General features: G+C 40.5%; 1 protein-coding gene across 3 annotated transcripts in view; it reads left to right on the top strand.

Moving 5' to 3' along the window:
* Positions 1–276: 276 nt before the first annotated feature.
* The window catches only part of LOC115373960 (plectin-like), a 154,933-nt gene continuing 134,280 nt past the window's right edge, over positions 277–20,929 (top strand). For 2 of the 3 annotated variants that reach the window (XM_030072625.1, XM_030072626.1), the window contains exons 1-2: positions 277–424; positions 8,482–8,677. In XM_030072625.1, the coding sequence (XP_029928485.1) occupies positions 8,485–8,677 (193 nt within the window). In that variant the 5' untranslated portion in view covers positions 277–424; positions 8,482–8,484. Of the gene's footprint in view, positions 425–8,481; positions 8,678–20,455; positions 20,575–20,929 lie in introns of those variants that run through there. The other variant, XM_030072629.1, reaches the window with a different exon arrangement.

Genomic DNA, 20,929 nt, shown 5'->3' on the forward strand with positions numbered 1-20,929 from the left:
CCCCTCGTCCCCCCCCCCAGCAACAACACCGATGAACGGGCTCCTCTCGCAGCTCCGCCGTGTCGGTGAACAAATGCATGAATTATTGCCGACGTTTGGATGCGAGGTGTCGGCGGAGCGGGGTGGAGGGGCGGACGAGAGGGAGATGTGAGGGGGGGTTAGACCCATCACATCGCAGATGACTGCGGATTCTGCACGGTGGCTCGTCTCTCCAGCCTCCAGCCCTGCCTCCTGTGAAAGGAGTGGCTATTTAAACATTACACGCCGGCACACACATGCGGCGCGCTGTCACTCGGCGAGCTTATTTGTTTTGGTTGGTGCGAACCTGCGGGACACACTCTGAGGCACCGGCTCCTGCGTTCATGGCTGTTTGACAGGTCTGACAGGAGCGCCGATACGCACTGATCCAGCATAGCAGTTGAAGGTAAGACGCTGCGTGTTCCCGCAGCCCGGCTCTGCTCTGCTGTCTCTGCATTACTGTACTGTCCTGCTGCATGTGTGTCTGTAGGGCTACACTACAGGCGATACAGTCGCTTTATGACAGTCTGGTGGACAGTTACGAGCTCAAACTGGCAACCTGCCTCTCTGAATCATCCTAGGAAATCATCTGGGATGTGCATGTTTGCTGCAAGTGCTTTACACCACTGGGTCCTAAACTGGGGCCCCTGCAATTAGCTATCGTTTAATTCAACTAGAGTTAATCCTAATTTGAGAAACCCATTATGATCATCCTAGGTTTCTTTCTCTCCACTTTTCTCTACCCAATCTGTATTTCAGCAGTCAAACATGCAACTATAGGAACACCACAATCCTCCCTCATGGGACCCAGGGATTAAATCTCATCAATTGGGGCCCCTTGAAAGATAAACAAATTGGCACATTTCAAAACATGAAACAAACAAACAAAAACACCAGGGAAAAATGTCCATAAAACTATTTACAATTATTAAAATTATATATTTAAAATTACGTTACAGGAAAAAATATTTTTCTGTCTTGGCTACTTATCAAGTCTAATTTTAGGGTATTTTTTTTTTTTAAATACCCTAATTATCCTAGCAATTGTTACATTTTTTGAATTTCTTATTAATCTTTGGGTCATTTCTTGTTTAACAAGAAATGACCCAATCATTGTCCTTTTCTCATGTTTTGGGAAAAAAAAAAAGTAATGAATCTGCTCAGGTTTTAAAGGGTTAATTAGTGTAATGTCCCTTTATTTGTGAAACAGTTTGAGAGCCTGTATACCACTGCTGCTTTAATCCAACAGCACTGACCATTAGTATATAATGCACATGCTGATGCTGTAAGAATGACTGTTGTGTTATATTATTATTGTTTGGTGTCATCTTCCCGTCTGACCATCATGCATTCTGACCAAATACTAAACATTTTGTAAGGGTTGAGTGCACCCTTATAAAAAACAACAAAATCTAAAATCATTTTTTGAAGGATACCATATCACAGGAAATCTTGAGAATCTCATGCATCTTGTATTGATCCTATATATAGTAAGAGCCGCACCTTAAGGCTCTATTAAGGGATTTTATTGGAATAGCCTTGTGAATATTCTCAAGGGGACATACTGCATTCTGATTATATTTCCCAGTATTTGCTTTGCGAGTCCAAACTCTGTACACCTGCATTTTCACCAAGTGCCAAAGGTAGATGGTGTAAACCTTTGCTCTAGAAACACTTGGCCACGTTGTCATGGAAACAGATGACTTAATTAAAGGAGCTCCGATCCTTTAATTAGTTTCTGTCAACCTATCCAGGACTGAAAGATGGGTTATTATAACATTGCAGTAATCAATTATATGATGACATGATAACCTCAACTCTAGATGCCCAAATTTGATGCATGATAACTTAATAATGGAGTGATCTCTGAGCTCACAGCAATGATATGACCTGTTCTAACAGTCCTGGATAAGCCCTCGGAGCCAGGCTTATCTGTCATTGTGGGTGTGCCATTACCATGATACTGTATGTCATTTGCTATTCAAATATTTCTTCACTCAAGCTATTTTTAAAGTCATCTTTCTCCTCCAGATGTACACCTGCATTTTTCAAGTCAACTGTGTTCAAAAATCCTCCTGCAATATTTATGCTGACAGAGAGTCAGACTGAATGACTTGTGTCAGGAGCTGGTAGTGAGTGACTGGAGCTCAGTCAGCCTCTCAGGGAACACCTCTTCAGTTTGATGTGACAAAAGTCATGTTTTACAGTTTGGCCTTGTCTGAGCGCAGGTTCGGCTCAGGACAGTGTGGATACAGTACAGGCCAAAAGTTTGGACACACCTTCTCATTCAATGCGTTTTCTTTATTTTCATGACTATTTACATTGTAGATTCTCACTGAAGGAATCAAAACTATGAATGAACACATGTGGAGTTATGTACTTAACAAAAAAAGGTGAAATAACTGAAAACATGTTTTATATTCTAGTTTCTTCAAAATAGCCACCCTTTGCTCTGATTACTGCTTTGCACACTCTTGGCATTCTCTCGATGAGCTTCAAGAGGTAGTCACGTGAAATGGTTTTCACTTCACAGGTGTGCCTTATCAGGGTTAATTAGTGGAATTTCTTGCTTTAACAATGGGGTTGGGACCATCAGTTGTGTTGTGCAGAAGTCAGGTTACTACACAGCCGACAGCCCTATTGGACAACTGTTAAAATTCATATTATGGCAAGAACCAATCAGTTAACTAAAGAAAATAAAGAAAACGCATTGAAAACGCATTGAATGAGAAGGTGTGTCCAAACTTTTGGCCTGTACTGTATGTCTTGTGTATACTTTGACTAGGACTTGTCTTGACATTTAGCCTACCTCCACTACATCTTAATGTTAAAAATCTAAAAATGATTAAAGAAATACTTTACTGATTTTGCCAGTAGAAACCTATGTATGAAATCGCAATCAAAAACAAATATACTAATATTTCATCCATTTGGAAATTTTCCTATATTATTTCTCCTTCCCCCCAGCTGTTCTGTAGGACAGTAGTGGTGCTATCTTCCTCTCATTGTCACTCTACAAGCGTTGCTTTCTGTCACTAAAATGCAAATGGTATTAGCAAAGGCACATGGGTGTTGTTTTCCTCAAATTGCTGTTTAAAACTGTATTTTTCCTGTTATCAACATCCAGAAAGATCCGGTAACTTCTGCTCTTCCTGTATCACTCCACAGCAGAGGAGCAGCAGTCACCACAGAGACTGAAGGAGATTTTTGAGTTTGCTATCATTTGGTTTCTTTTCTGAACACATGTGCCTATGTTGGAGGCCAAAAATAAAAACTTTTTTCCAGAGTACTAAAAGGTAGTAAGTAAGTAACATTGTGGCTAGCTTTTCCTTTTGCTCTGCTCCCCTAAATTTCCCACGTTTCACGTAGGCTACCTTTCAGGCTCCTGCCGGCTACCGTTGTAACTGAACTGTTTGTGTGGCAGTTTGCATGGATTAAGGTGGTTATTTTGGAGAATGTTAGCTGGGGGAAGTGCACCTGAATGGCAGGAGGCTAACAGTTAGCATTTGGAGCATCCAGCCAGTATCCAGCACTCAGTAACAATGAGAGGAGGAGAGCACCACTACTGTCCTACAGAACAGCTGTGGACTGGGGGAGTGAAGTAATAGATTTTAAGAATTATTTTTATTTTTGGAACGACCTGAACTTTATTTATTGCCTATTTTGGTCTTACTCCTGACTTGAACTCCTCTTCCCCTAGTCTTGCAGTTTACTTGGACCTAAATAATTTGTCTTTACTACAGCCATGGTGGCAGTATGTGAACTACTGTACAAAGCCTCTTAAATGCGCCACAGTGTGTGCTGTATGGGTGTGCATGTGTGGGGCTGGTGACAGGGTGATAAGAGGGATATGAAATCTCATGTGAGGTGACTAGTGAGTTATATTCCAGGATGAACTCTACTCTACTCTGTCACCATGCCAGGGCATATTTCTCTGTGATGCTGCCCACCACTGGTAAATATGTAACATAAAGGTAAAGGTCATAGACTGAAAAAATGTCAAAACAAAACCACTGTCAGACTGTAGTGCTACACTGTTACATAATGTTAAACAGACATTTTCAAGCTGTGCATATTTGGCAAATTATTATTTTTTTTTAAATTGGCATTTTTCTTTTAGCTAATAAAAAAATAATAATGTGTATTGCCATCACATATTATTGTTTTTGAATATGAGTCTGTAAAAATACAGTCTACCACTGCACTGATTACTACAGCAGAAAAATTCACATTGAATCTTCTTCTTGTGGACCAGATTTAATGAATTACACTCTACCAATTCCCTTGAAACAGTCAGTCAAACTTAAGGGACACTGTAGGGAGCTGTCAGGATAAAGAAAACAAAAATCTTGCAGCATGCAGTGTAAACAGCCGCATCAATCACTAAGTCAAATGAGGAAATAGACCTGCAACTGTTTATTTTGCTCTCCTCTAAATTACAGCAATTACAGCTGCAGCGTTTGTCTCCGTTATTGGATAAGATATGTGTGAGCTGAGATTAAATTTTTATGATTCCTGTGGTGATTTGTATCAGTTGCGTTACAGTGAGTTGCTCTACAAGATTTTGGCTTAATTCATCATCCAACCCTTCCATGGCATATAATCTACCCTCTGTGCCGCGGTAAACATTAACATACCCATTAAAAGCATTCATTTTGATTAAAGTATAAGCAGACGAGTAATTTCATGAATCCTCTCTCCAAATGTTGTACATTCTCCATCTCTCCTGTCAGCAAAAACCATCATACCAGTGAGACATTGATAACCAAGGAGGTGCAATGTGAGGACTTATTTTGCATGCACAGGCTAATGCCTATAGTGTTATCATGGTCATGGAAATGCCTACTCTTAGTAGCACTTATTATTTCACTAAATACACTGTGTGTCTAAGGCTTACATTTTGCATTTTACTGCCCTTTCATGCTAAGCCTCTCAATTTTATCTGTTGTCATACATTTGAATGAGAGTTAATCGTTAACTGAGTGAGGTATAGCACAGGAGAAAACGTGACACTTTGAACACTCCTGACAGCTGTTTGACCCCGGCTGGGTTACTAATGCTTGGGTTTCTCTCTGCGCCCTGGCTCTCAGCTCTTCATGAAGCCATTAAATACTGAGGCAAGCGGATAAAAGAGTGCAAGAGTCATTGTTTCATGATTAATACTAGGTGGTGATTCATGCTGCAAACAGGAATTGGGGTATCAAATTGTTGAGTAGATATCTGCTGTAGGGAAGCCTTAGACAATGAATAATTAAATAGTAATACTAATTACTCAGTTTCAATGTCTGAAATTTAGAGAGGATGGCAGCTAAAGAAAAAAAATACTTGCAAATATGACATTAGTGAAGTTCAAATACAATTTATTATGTATTACTAGGAAAGGAATTATTTTACTGTGAAGCGTTATGTGATAGACCTTTTTCACAGCAGCCATTTTGACACAAAATAGCAGGGTAAACACCGGTGTTACTATTGACATTAATTAAGGTTTCATTCCAAGTGCAGCAGAGTCTCTGCAGTGAGCCAGCATGAACAACAGCAGGACCCTGGCTCTGGTAGACCCAAATGAAACAGAACCTGAATCAGTGTAATTCATACCACCTGTGTTTACCCTGCAGTTCATGTCTAAATAGCTACTGTGACAAAGTCTAAATTCAAAGAAACAGTAGCCTATAACTGGTAATCATACTACTACTACTACCACCACAACAACTACTAGTACTACTACTATTAATAAAAATCTTTCCATTTGAGTTTTGTGGTTCTAAATGTCACTGTAATCACACCTGGTGTCACACTATTCCATACGCTAGTGTTCAAGTTTTGGTTCCATATTTAACAATGGCAAAGAGAGTGATGATTATGATAGTGTGGGTGTCAATTCAGTAATGATAGAAAAGCAAGTAAGTAGTTTAACACTACTTAAATTTGGGCTGCACAATATGGACAAAATTTCATACCTAGATGTTTATGCCAAATATCTCTGTAGTGATACTATGACTATGGGTTCACATTTATTTGAAAATTTTAGTGCTGCAACAGTGAAAATTAAACATTCTTCTAAAAACAGCTTGAAAATTCTAACTGAATATAGAAAATGCTAAATATGTTATTGATCAGAACAGACAAATCACTGTCACAGGCCAACCCTATTCCCAAATTTGATATCATTCATATAGTTGCCTTTTGAGATATTAATATTTTGCACGTTCATGTCTAGATACCAATATGATAATGTTGTATCGTTAAGTCCTGCTGTAAATGAGGAGACCCTCTCTGTGGACTTTCAAGGTAAAATAAAGGTTGAATCAGATATACTGTACATTTCACTGAGTTAAACTAAATGACATTTTTTTGTTAGCTAGCTAACTAGCTAGCAGGCTAACTTGCCAGAATAACCAGTGTAAATGTTAAGATGAGACTGCTAGCCAGAGCTAATGCTAGCTACATATGTTAATGAGGCAGTTATGATTAGCTAGCTGAGCAGATAACCCATAGATAACCTGCCATGGTTAGCTACCTGTAGCTAACAAGTTTACATTATTTAAACACAAAAATGGTTACACTTAGTTGTGATGATGTTATCAGTTCCAGAGTCAGACATTGTGTAGAAATGAACCATGTTCACTGACATCTGATGCCAACTTGTATGTTATCAGAGAATCTCTAATATGGGGAGAAGTGCCACTCTCATCTAACTTCCGGGTCTTGGAAACACGCCTCTGTCCATGTGAGGGCGCTCGCGGGCGAGTGCAGAATGAATGGGAGTCTATGGGGCTACACCCCTAAAAATCCACTTTTCTCTGGAAATCATTTTTTGTCAAGTAATTTGAATACTGTTTTCAAAAGTTGGGGCTAAAAAAATACACTCAGCTGAATATTTGATTTTTTAAGTTCATCTATATGTTCTAAAAAGCCGTTCAAAAAGTGTGATGACGTCACACATTGAGAGGTGCTGCTTTACGGCGATTTCCAGAGCCCGTCTCCGGAGAGCAGACGGAGACACTCGAGAGAGCCCGTCTGCGCTATATTAGACATTCTCTGTACACACAAATATCAACTTTGATGGAATAGTCCTCCTTAAGAGTGGTATTTCCCGTTTCTCTTGGTCTTCGGGTGCCATCAAGTGGGTTCCCTCGTCGTAAACAGCCGCAAGTCCGTCACTGACCAATCAGCATTCATTAGCAAATGCTAGCATGTTATGGCCAACAACAGCCCAAACTGTAGGAAACTGAAAGGATAGAAGTCCTCGCTAATTTCACTTTTAACCTATAATCCATACTGGACTTTCAGAAACTACTACAGTATTTGCGATTTTTCAACCATAAACAGGAGTAAGAGACAAATTTAGCCGTTTAGCTCCATAGAGCCCCATTCATTCTGCACTCGCCCGCGATCACCCCCAGTGGAATTACGGTGGAACTGCAACCAAGTTTGATACAATGGGGGTTAATGGAGAGTGGCAAGGCTCGTCGTAGACGGGCTCTGATGTTATGCAGTATACATTCAACTCAGCTACTGTTGTTGACCTCCAATATGGCTGCCTAGAGGATGTCATGTCACTTCAAAGCACTCCACATGGTGTGCACTGCTGTCTTTGTGTCTTGTTTAAGACTCAGTGGAGTTTATGACATAGAACTGAATTAACTAAAGGAATACTGGTTTTTGACTGAGCCTAGAGAGGGTTTTGGTTTTGATAATTGTATTTTGCTTGGGCTACTCGAAAGTGCACTTGAACTTCACTTCTGAGTGTGTTAGTGTCTGTTTTGCTTAATACTGAAAATACTGAGACTTTGAAATGTTGAGAAAATTGCTAAATTCACTATTTTTCATGGCAGTTTCATGTATCCATTGTGGAGTTTGACAAACTGGCTGACTTGATTGTCAGATACAATGATTGTAAAATTAAAAAAGAAAAAAGAACAAAAAAACATATTTGATTATGATTGTATATTTAAAATCAAATGACAAGAAAATTACCATCAAATTGTAAGGAAATAATTACTTCCAAACTGAAAACACTCTATCAAACATCTATTTCATGAAACTTGTGTAAGAGAGGGATGAGTAGATCAAAAGTTGCAAATCAACTGTCGCAGACTTGCAGTGATACATGTAATGCAACGTGTCGGTACTAGACCTTTTGTTTCATGAATGTGCAAGAGTTTATTTGCAAAATAATTCCCCCCGAAAATGAAAAATAAAAAAGACTGAAGAGAATTTTGTTCAGATGGTGAGATAAAGCCTGTCAGAACAAAAGCTCTTTAATCCATGGGCTCCTGGGATTCACAAGGTTAAAGGTAAACCCTGGGATTGCAGTTATTCTGCACATTTCCTTTGGGATCTGATTGGCTTTGGGGGGCACCATCAATGTCCTGGAGGGCTGCATGTGGCTAGCGGGCTGGAGTGCCATGTATTCTTGACATTCATGCAAGCATCCTCTTTCTTTTCCTGCGCTTGCAGGTGATGGCAAGCCGCAAAGACAGACGCAGGGATCGAACCCCGTTGGAGGAAAGCTATGGAGAGAGGAGTGGTGTGCCCCCGTGCCCTGGAGACACACTGCCCTGGAACCTGTCCAAACACCAGAGGGTGAAACGCTCCAAGTCAGCCTCAGGGGATGTCCTGGATCCAGCAGAGAGGGCCGTCATTCGCATCGCAGGTGAGCGCATGCAGTGCTCCTTCCACACACAGATACAGTGCATTATACCCCTTTAATGCACAAGACCTGCAAACATTACAGTACTCTGTGCTGATTGGGGTCCACGCATGCTAGGATGTGATCCATGCTTAGCCTTGGCTAAGAGTTTGATAAACTCTCAGGGATGTCAGGGGATATCAGGCATTTTATAAGCGGGTCACTTTACTGGAAAATAACACAATCTATTTTACAGTTTTACACATTTGTTACATTAGCTGGTGGATTGCAGCCCCACTCCACACCAGAAATTATTTTGCACCAACAGGGTAAGTCTATGGTGTCAGTGAGTGTGGGTGGGTCACTTTTCTCTGTTGCAGTCCCTCTTTGTGATTCAGGATGGGTACACCCAAGTCCTACCTAGTGCAGCTTTTAATGTCTGTTCACTGAGGAAGAATTAACCTTATAAGTGACACAGCAAATATAAAAAACAAAACGAAACATTATTGTGTTAAACGTGTCAGTAGGACCAATTTTTGGTGGCGTGTCCCTTTAGACTGATGACGAGTTTATGAACAGGATATCCATTGATGTATTGAGGCAAGCAGCAAGCGACTGTAGTCCTCTAAGTAAGAGGTGTGGTTCTCATTGCACAGTCCAAACAATAGGCTGGGATCCTGTTCAAATCAATTGTAAGGATTGTGGAAAGACATTATTTATTTACACTTTATGTTAGCAATGCCATTGCAGTGATGTTGATGCTAATTGCTTGGCACTGGGCGTTGTCACATCTCAGTTCAGAAGTGCCTGGTGTCAGACTGGCTTATGCAACAGCCAAAGAAAGAAAGAAAGAAAGGCAGAAAGAGGGGTTTCATCTCAGACAGCAGGTTGTTTTTGCTTCCTGTTACCTGGATTTATCAATATTTTTTTATATGCTCTTTAGATATTTTAATCATACTAATTATGGGTAATCCTGTTGCAATGGCAAATAAGCCACTTCTAAGTTCTAAGTAATAAAACACAAAAGTATAAAGTTGTCCTCTGATGATCTCTTCATTATAACAGTGTAGACCTGACCTGACCCATGCTACAAATCATTGATATTAAGTGTTACAATTTAAGCCTCTCATTGCAACATAATGCTTGATGAACAGTCTTTGATCAAGTGTGTTGTGGAATGCTGCACTCCTGTCGGGCAAAAAGGAAGTTGAGTTAACTTTAGCACCTACAATAGGGCTGCATCCACGTCCTGTACCGCTCTTCCTCTATTCGTCAGAAGTCCAGGTCAGGCTGTGTCAGCACCCGTGGGAGAGGCTGAGCTTTTGTTCTGTGCTCTGCTGACTGACTGGCTGGCTGCTATACAGTCCCTGACTATGAGGGAATCATGTGTTTAGATGAGCCTGGACTAACAGGGGTATGCACAGTTATGCTGGGTAACTGTGAATTTTAGTGAATCTGAGACCGCACTGCATTATGCCTCTTGGGCTCGTTAGTACAAACAAACCTGGAGAGTGTGTACTTGAGCAGCAGCCTGGGACAGGCACAAGCTAGGCTTTATTTCATATAATGAACCTCTGTCCTGAGAGGTAAACATTAATCTCAATGCTCTTGCTGTCTTTTCAACATCGCATAATTCCACTTTTGGTGATTTTCATATGTTAGGCTCAATTGAGCGATTACATGCTTCTTCTTGGGTTTGTAAACCGTCCAAACCAATGAGATAAACTCAAATTTGCATGGACATGAAACTAGAAATAGGTAAGCTTACTTAAGTTCCTTGCGAGTTAAAATTTTGAAGATGAAATGTTTTCTCCTGGCAACAGCATCAGGATACACTACAGTCCAGTTGGATGCTTAAAGTGACAGTTTGGGTACTTAATCATGTAGTGGTATTTCCTGCTCCACACAAATTTAATAGATCCTCCCAGTTTGACCAGTCAGCTGCTTCCCTGTCATGAGCACTTCACTGGGACTGTTCCTCTCCAAAATGAATGAAGTGTTAAAATACCTTTAAATACATGGATTACTGGTGTTTGCGTAGGTGGCGCTCTTTTCTTGTCTGTTCAGCCATGGTGGCTGCCATGATCATGCTGACCACTTCTTTTTCTAGTCATTGTAAATGAACTGCTGTTGCTGCCACAGGAAATGTAAAAGGGTTGCTTCCTGTTTGTCCGGTCATTACAGGAAGACCTACCAGACACCGGGTGTTCAGAGAGGCAAATTTAAAAGCTTTCATAAGTCTCTGGTCTGAGTATGTAATTCGAACTCCAGTAAATCCTCGCATATAGAGGTGCATATGTGTACCATAATACTAGAGAGATTGGAGCTTTTTTTCTGTGTCTTGTCAGCACTCTCCCAAGTGGATGTCTCTTCTCAACTCTGCAGGTCTATAAATAAGTTTTGAAATTACATCAGTCTTTCTAATTACCTATTAGAGGAGCTTAGACACTTTTCTAATCACCTGTGGGAAACCTTGCCTGTAAGAAACAGTTAGAGAGCTTGCTAAGGTGTAGTGTTAGGTGAGTGAAATACCACTGGACCATATCGCACAGCAATGACATCAAAAGGTTGTGAGAAGGAAGTGGAGAGAGGCCTTTGGGAGTGAGATGAGAGCACCTTTGCTCTCCTGCTTCAGGATGGTCTTCTGTACAAACATGGCATTATAAAATCTTAACTAAACCCTTACTGCTGTCATGCTGTACTCTTTCCCCACCTTTAATATAAATTATTTAGAAATTCCTTCTCTTAATGCAGCTTAGGTGCCGGCACATTACTGCTATAATGGCCACTACTCCTCTACACATACTGTGTGGCTACCAGTAACACTGTAGCTCATTCACTACTCAGTGGATAATTGAGTTGAGCACAATACAGTCAGTCCCGAGTCACACAGACCATTTAGTGAGAGGATTTAGTGTCCATTCCACAGGTCTGGGGTCAGGACAGGGAGACATTAAGAGGTCAGAGGTCATCTCAGACCCTGTGCAGAAGAATGTATGGATTCCTCAGTGCTGTCCCGAGACTGTTACTCAAGGACTGACTCCACGCTCTGCACTCAAACTCAAAGGCCCGGGGTGCAAGAGGGCACACAGTCCACCCTGCCACCTTGTGGATGATTGGTGGTGTAAATATATGACCAGTGTACCATATTTTTGAACTGTTGTGTCATTGGTCCCCTTTTCTCTGAAGCAATGAGTGCATCATTCACTCTGGTGTGCTCAATGTTGAGCGATGGTGGGATCATAGGATGGTGTGGCATCCAAGTTTAGATGATGAGAACTCGTAGCAATAACTGAATGCAAAGTAATCTTTAATGATAAGCAGCAAAATATGGAAGTTTTATTGTCTAAGAAGAATGTACTTAATTGAAGTATGAAAGACTTCTTTCCCTGTTTCCACCACTACTGTTATTGCTGACTTTTATTTATATGACACCTTTCAAAACAAAGCTATAAAGTACTGCATCACCACAGTGGATAAACGCTCCTGGACTTTATCATGTTTTATCTTTTGGACCAATTTCCTCCTGGCAAGGCTACATATATTATGCATAATATAACAATGTCAATAAAGAATATCAATAAATCAATTCATTCACACCCAAGAACACTAAAAATGAACCATGGCAAAGACTGAAGTAAAATTTGGTAAAAACAATAAAAAGTAGAGGAGAAAAAAAAGAAAAGTACTAAAAAACAAATAAAACAACTGAATGTTATTTGCCTTTGTGTACTACTGTGTAAATTGTGAGTTAAAATAGCAATACTGATTTTGGCAACATATTTAGTGGTGCTCTATATGGTATAATGATATATGCACAATGTGAGCATCTCATAAATATTGAAAACACTAAAATGTAATAAATGTGGGCTTCATGCAGTAGTGCTGTATAGGACAGATTTATGGATAATGACATAATAATGGGATGAATGTAACTCTCCTCTGTTTGTTGGATGATTATATTGCATAAAAAAGTTTATCTATATGCCTCTAAAGCATTTAGAATCCTCTTCTAATGCAACATGTAGCTCAGGAGAAAATATTACATATATTTTTGCTTTGTCATCATCAAGCATTTTCCATTCTAGAATTTGCAGTAGCAGGTGAATGAGGTTAATCATTAAGTCATATGCTTTTTGAGTTACTCATGGATTGGAGGCAAGTAGATATAATTCAGCAGTGGTCTGTTCACTGCGTGGTGTGGGTTTCAGTGTTGGTCGTCAGGGTCTGAGTGTTGCTTAAACTGCTAACAGCCCTTTACATTGCCTCTGAATTATTCATAGCAAAGCTGTTATGACCTGATACTGTTACGAACACCTCACACACACACACTCGCCATCATCTTAGAAGAGGAGATTTACCGTGAACAAGATAAGTGTAGATGAGTCAAGCCCTAAATGATTCAGCAGTACTCTGTAGCTGTTACGCTACCAGCTATATGGGAATCTGAGAATCGTAGATCCTCTGCTCCTCACAATGTGTGATCAGCACTTGCTGTGACTAGACTAGTGAAAAGAAGCTCCCTCAGAAGTATAAATCTTCATGCGCGCAAATGTGGTTGTGGTGTCATTGACAGTTTCTGCACGGCTGCAGATTAAAGTCCCTTGCCCCCGAGCGGCGTTCACAACGCTGCATTGAACCAGATCTGTCCATTTTTCATTTCATTGAAGCAGCAGAGCTGAATACATTGGCATTTCGGCACAATATGTTCATTATATTATGCATGCCATTACGTGTCTGTGTGACTTTGGCTAACAATACATCAAGGCATCCTTGTGTTGTCAGTGTTTTTAGTGGATTCTCGGATAAACAAAACTCCTGAGCATGGCCTCGTTTTTGTCTAATCTCGTTCTGCAGGGTTTCTTAGATTTGAGAAGTGTCTAAACAAATCTAATTGCAAGCCATATGATGTTGATTTAGAGACACTGGGCATAGCAAGTTTGGATCCCAACACTACAACAGTTGATCAAAAGCTGTCACTGGCTGTAAAAATTTTGATGAGTGCTGCCACTAGACTGCAGTAACCAGTTTTGTCCACCTGGTGGCACTTCTTATGAGAAACTTTGGAAGCGTAACAGCAGTCATCCCAGAGACCCTTCACAGCCTCTGGAAAAAGTGTCTCACTCCCTCAACCCTGTCTCAAATAGCATAAAGCACATAGTCCATTCCTTGTAGTCCTACAATGCTCTGCCTTATTTCAGCAGACAATAACTTCCATGCTCATTGGAAGCGTCTGCCTGACTGGGTCGCCCTCTTTCTTACTTTTATGTGCACATAAGACCTTTCTTGCTTCCACATTGGACATTGCTCCAGGGAAGCATTGCTGCACCACATCATTAGCATGAAAATCTGTAAATGAGGCACAGGGAACTGTATGGCGTGACTGGATAGATTCATAGCAGACAATGACTGTTCAGCACATCACTCTGTTCCAGCATAATGTTGAGGACATCCAGAAGAGGGAGCCAGGCCTGTTCCACTGACCATGTTAGTCCACCGCCTGTGCGTTCACTGTCGTTACAGTCTATTGCAACATTATTGCATTATACCAGAAGAACATTCGGGCCAGCCCCAGCTGCAGCTGACTGGCAGGGGACTGGCCCTGTCTTGAGCCTGCAGACTGGAGACGATTAGCCCACAGACGCACTGTCAAAAGCAGTGCTAGTCAGAACAGAGGAGCAGGTGAGGAACTGGCTTTAATAAAGCCTCTCAGTCCTAAAATACTGAGCTTCAAAAGCAACAGTTAGAGCTGGAAGAAAGGCAAGAGATGACAAGAAAAGAAGGGAAGAAAGACATTGCTCATTTTAAGAGGCTCACAGCTTGGAAAACATTGGCGGGTAGCCAGGGAAGTAGCATGTATGAGTGTATGCGTGGTTGTGCACACAAACCTGTGCATATTGGTAGTTATCCCCTTAATCATCTTCAGTATGCTTTCGAGGTGGGATTTCTGAACTTTCTTAACAGCTGGCATGATGATGTAATACTATAATGGCCTTGTTGTACTTTTAGTCATAGCCTATGGCTGCTACTGACAATGACACAGATTTGATTTGTTTCAGATAAATCTAATTTGGATGAAGGGAAGGGCATAGCGAAAGTACAGGAGAGGCTGGAAGCAGGTACCATCTGAGTGAGATCTCTGACATAGCAATTTCTATGTGACCTTGAAGCCAGTGTTTTTCCACGTTGAAGCTGATTAATTCATTTCCATTCAAGCAAAATCCAACAGTGGAAAGAGTCAGCCACTGGTTGTCCCTTAGTAACAGCTGTCAAACTATTATTGAGAATTTTGTCATCTCCCTAAGCTGTCACTGTCAGTTAAATGTTGTGCTCAATGTAAAATGCTTGTGTGTGTTTGTGTGTATGTGAGTGTGTGTGTGCGTGTCTGTGTGTGTGTGTGTGTGTGTGTGTGTGTGTGTGTGTTCGTGTGTTTGTGTGTACAAGTGCACAAGGGTGTTTATTTCCTCCATTTTTGTTGTGCAGCCAACGTCAAGCTGTGCTTCAGTAATCCCCTTGACTCTCAAGTTATAAAAGATGTGCTCTGATTTATGAGGAGCATCATCTGATTCTCAGAACACACAGCAGTGTGGAAAACATTAATAATCTTAATAATAGCCTGGCTTATATGACAGGCTGGCCTCACCAGAATATCAAAGAGAACTGAACATAAATGGTGGAAAAGAAAGAAAAGAATACAGACTGTTTCAGATGGAACTGCTGTTTTAATTGGGGTGAAAATGTCATAAAACCAGAAATTTTGATTGTACAATACGAAGAAACCTGAGAAAATTCACTCAGTATCTTTCAAAAACATGAGGAAAGGAAATCAGTAAATGAGCAAAAATGACCAAAAAGTGTAAAATAAATAAATTAATAAATTAATAAATAAATAACAGAAAAAACATAAATAAAAAATACTAAAATTACTTCACTATATAATAAAACTGTATTATTTATTTATTATTTATTATTCAATTATTTGTATTTGTTATAAATATGTTTAAATTAAATTACCGCAAAATACCCCTATTTTAAAATACCTTAAAAAAATGTAAAAAAAATGTAATGTAATGTAAAAAAAATACAGAAAATCACCAAAAAATGAAAAAAAGAAAGAAAGAAAGAAAGAAAGAAAGAAAAAACAATGGTTCATGGTTTTAAGTAAAACCTCCCAAAATAAAAGCACGCCTGTGGGCTACTGGGTTTCAAAGGGTTAAACAGTTGTACCCCTTAAATGTCATAACTGTGTGCAGAAACATTAAATGTCAAATAGTTTTTCTTTACAATTTTCATACATTTTAAGTAAGCACTCAATAGCTATGCAATGCATTATCAGAGCTCCTTTCCAAAGGCAGGAGGGATTCTAACTGTGTTCGTACAAGGTATTTCATTATGAAGAAAAAAAATTATGAGAAAATCCACTCCAAAGTTGTTATTACATTATCCAGCAATTTATATTTGGTTCAATTATGTGGCAGTTATTACATTATCATTTGTTGTTTTTATTACAGTGTGAGACCATTAAGAGCCTAACACACATATTAGCAGCAGAGGCAGAGCCCTGCGTGGCCAAGGTTAGACAGTGTGTCCACATCTTCCTGGTTCATTCACAGTCTCATGTCTCTCACACTGAATGACACACAACATGGGGAGGACATGTTTGATTTCACACCCGTGTTTGTTGTGTTAATGTGTGTGCAGAGGGCTCAAACTGGGCCCTGGGGAACAGTATCAGATGAAGTGCAAATACATACACCCCCCAGCAATATGTAGACCAGTGCGCACATACGCACTTAAAAACATGCACACAGACACGCACACACAATTTGACAGACTACACATCCTCACATTCATGTCTTCCAATATGGAAAGCTTGTGAGTAAGCTAATGCTCACACCCACACATACACCTGCTCAGTATTGTTTCTGAATGAGATGTAGGAAAAAAACACACAACACGGGCCCACGGTCACACACACACACACACACACACACACACACTCTCTCTCACTCTTTCACACATTTTTATTCCATCTCTACTCATCTTTTATCTGTCTTATTCAGATCAAGAGATGATGGTCCTTTTAGCGGTCAGAGCAATACAAATTGAATTATTAAACAGATGTCATTGGGCTGGATTTGGTTGACTCTCAGCTATTTCTGGGAGTGGGTGACAAGCTAAAATGAAGAAGTTGGTAGCTCTGGGAGCAATGTAAGTATCTCCCAAGTGCCAACAGTATGAGTGTCTTTGATAATGTGGTGGTGAGATCCGGTGTCAGGAAGAGGGTGTTTATAGCGTTTGAGGTGCTAAATGTTCAGTCCTAAACTTATCTACACTCAGTTCCTGTGCATTAGCCAGCAAGGAACTTGTATGTATAAACCTCATTCTCCTGTATACCAGAAAATGTGAATAAATAGTGATACACATTGTTCAAATGCACTAAATACTGTAAATTCTGAATTTTTCACAGTCATGTTATCTTTTTTTGCCTCAATATATTCTGTTGGTTTAAATCAGGGATGTTTTTACTCACCTTTTTGAACAGATATCCAATCATCCAGTAGCCTAGGTACTATCAAGTTGATGTAATTCAGGTAGATTGGCACTTTAATAGGAAGAGAAAGGGGGCATGCTAGCTTTCCCTCAGTCCCATGGTCTCTCAGTCCAGTGTTCCCTCAGGCCCCATGTTCCCTTGGTCCCGTGTTCCCATGGTTGCAGGTTCCCTTGGCTCTATGTTCCCTCAGACCCATGATCCCACAGCCCCATGTTACCTCCACCCCATATTCCCTTGGCTCATGGTCACAATGTTCCTTCAGCTAATTCTAAATTATAAACTTTTGATGAAAAGTTTGTATTTCTCAGCTTAATTATTAATGTACAGTGAGAGATTAGTATGTTAGTGTTTTGTTTGTTTATGTTTTCTGAAACATGAAAACTGCATTTTCATCAGCTTGTTTATATGAGTAATTATAACAACTTAATATCTTGTTACAACTCTAACCCTAATCTATCCTCTAACTGTTACCATAACTGAACGTAGGACTGAGGAAACATAGGGTCTCAGTTAAATGTCATCCATTTGAACATTGGGTAGTCACTCAAAACCATGTGCTAATGCTCTCTCAGATGTGATTGAGTTTTGTTTCTTGTGGTGGTTATTTATGATGACTCCGGACTGCAGGACAAAGTTTACCCACCTCTTTTTATCCTCTATTTATCACTCTATCATTGCTCATAATTACTAATTGCATTGTGTCTGTATACCCTCTGTCTGTTCTGTTTGTTTGCCAGCCATTGGCGTACCCTTATTCTTAGATGTGGTGGTGGGCCAGTTTCACCGCAGGGAATCATACAACTTTCACTTGACCTGCTATACCATCTGATGATTCAATCCCTAGTCACTATTTTGAGTGTTTACTCTTATTTATATTAACATAAATTCTTCACATGGTGCAAATACATGCTTTTCACAGCTTTAGATCCCTCTTTATGTTGAAATACAGCTGCATCCATGAGATAAAACGTGTTAACAAACCATTGTAAAATAAAACTTAATGTGAGAGATATTAATACAATGAGATAAATCTATATGGCTGTAATGGGTGCTAAAGGTGATCCCATACTGTAGTTCTTGTGGAAGCTGATTTCATTTTTAAGTATTACAGGGTGCTTACACAGGTCTGGAATTATATGGAAAAAGGAATTTCATTTCATTTCATTTCCAGATCTTGAGAGGTATGGAAATTTCACAAGAAAGTTTGGAAAATTGCAGTTGAAACTGTATAGGAACTCTGCTATTAAGAAAACATGCTGGACCTACAGCCTGTATCTGTATCTCTGTGCCAGTACAAAGGGCTCCCATTTCCTGTCATAGTGAGTGTAAACAAACTCACACACACACACACACACACACACACACACACACACACACACACGCAGACACACACACATTCCCACTCCTCCAGCAGTGGTGACCGAGCAGCAGCACAGAGTTCGGACTTATCATGTTTCCTCTCAGGAAAGCGTCCCGGTTGATGTCAGGTCGGCCTTGGCCAAAAGATGTCTGATAGTCAGACTGAAACTACAGGGATTTTCCTTTTCCTACATTAGAGTTGTCCACCATTGTCCTGCAACGTGCTCCTCTGCAAATCAGCATGGAAATGTTACATGAGGGGGATTACTGTCTTGATTTTCCCTCATCATTTTTATGAGGCTTGCTATCATAACAGACATAAACAAATCAGTGTTTATAGTCCACAGCATCTAGCTGGCTTGAACCATTCACTACCTCTGTTAGATGATATAATACATGCCTCCCATACATCCTAAATCACACTTATAAAGTTTTTTTTTAAATTATTCTATACCCTGCACTGATATTAATCAGATCCACCTTTTTCTTATGTCTATTATTATTATTATTATTATTATTATTATTGTTGTTGTCGTTATTGTTCCTTTCGTGGACTTTCATTATGTTGCCTGGTCACAGGGGTCTGTTGAATATTCAGTATCAGCTCTAACAGTGGATGTTCCCAGTGGATGTCAAGGGCATATCTGCACTGCAACTGCCTTTAAATGTATTCATGGCTTTGCAGGCATGCTGTACCTGCATCAGATCACTAACTTTCCCCGGTGACTGGCTGGAACATCACAGCTGCCAGCTGTGGTGTGTTACTGCGACACAATCGCGCTGGATGCTTTGTTTGTAATGAGATCATGTGGCTTTTATAGGGCTTCCCCTTTATGAGAGCTAAATTCGGAGATTAAAGTGTAATATTTTATCAGGGAATGAAGAGGAATCGGTCTTTCCCGCAGTGTGCCTGGTTATTCACAATGATGTCATCTGAGTTAATGAAACTTGTAAAGGTCTTGGAGCTTCTGTTGTGATTTTAAAAGTATTTTAGGACAGAAACAGTGTAAATAAATGTCAGTCAATCAGTGTCGAGCCATATATGGTTACTGGATGTAAGTTTCAGTGTAGCTTCAGTACCACAGTACCACTGAAACTTCATTAACAACAACAATAATAATAATAATAAAGATATGATGATAAACTTTATTTACAGATCACCTTATATACCAGTGATGTAGATCAAAGTACTTAACAGTAAGAAAAATAAAATCCCAAACAAGGACAGTAAAAGGCATCAGGCATCATAATAAGGTATCATGAGTGCATTATAAGCACAGTGTGAGCTTGTGATTATAATTATTACAATCCACAGATTTTAAGATGCACCAGGAATTTAGCGGCTCCATAATTTGTGGGGCAGCTGTAGTTAATAACATGACACATACACATGATTGAATGTAATATACTTATGTATGATTGTATTGTAAGACAATTTTTCTATGCTTGTAATAGGTCCATTAGTAATCCATCCCAGTTTACTTCAGGGCAAAGAGTTACTGAGGTGCTTCATGCCGGTGCTGTGGCCAGTTTGCTACTGTGCTTATGTTGTGTGTGTAGGCTAGTCTGTGTATCTTTAAGAGGAGGGGCTTAACATTGCTATTAGTAATACTGAGCCAGGCAAGGGGAGGGTATGGAAGCGAGGGGTGTGTGTGTGTATGTGTGTGTGAGAGGGGGTGTGTGTGGCGCTGGGCTATGGAACAAAGTTAGAAGCCGTGGAGGGTTCATACACAACTGGGAGAGCAGAGAGAGGACAGCAGAGGTTGGCTTGTCCACACATACACACACACACAGCCAAGCTCACCCAGAGAGAGAGAGAGAGAGAGAGGAAGAAGCTGACCTAGAAGGAAGAGGGAGAAGCAGAGAGGAGGAGGAGGAGGAGGAGAAGAAGAAGAAGAAGAGGGTGACAGTGCCGGCATGGCCATGTATGAACCCGCCTACCTGCCTCCCAACGCCGAGGAGCAGGACTTCATCCAGGCTTACGAGAACGTCAGAGAGAAGTACAAAGGTGGGAGCCTCGGCTTGCGTGACAGCGATGACAGCCAAGAGTGTGTGTCATGATGAAAGAGCTGCCGGGAAGAGTGTGTGAGTGTGTGTTAGAGGGAGGAGGGGCTTGTTCGTTTGCCTATCTTTGGTAGTATTGACTCTGCACAGGTGGAAACACGTGCACACCTATCTACGCCTTCGATTGCATCCCGATCTTGCGTGTGTGTTTATGTTTGTCTCTGAAACCGACTGCCAGTCGTGCACGCCGCATCGCACGAGTGTTGAGTGCTTTATTGATTGGCACACATGCTCGCTGTCACTTACCCGGACGCTCTCTTTCCGAGTGTGTGTTGCGATCGCGACAGTCCGGCGGATTT

Source organism: Myripristis murdjan, chromosome 16, assembly GCF_902150065.1.
Source record: "Myripristis murdjan chromosome 16, fMyrMur1.1, whole genome shotgun sequence".
Taxonomy (NCBI): Eukaryota; Metazoa; Chordata; class Actinopteri; order Holocentriformes; family Holocentridae; genus Myripristis; species Myripristis murdjan.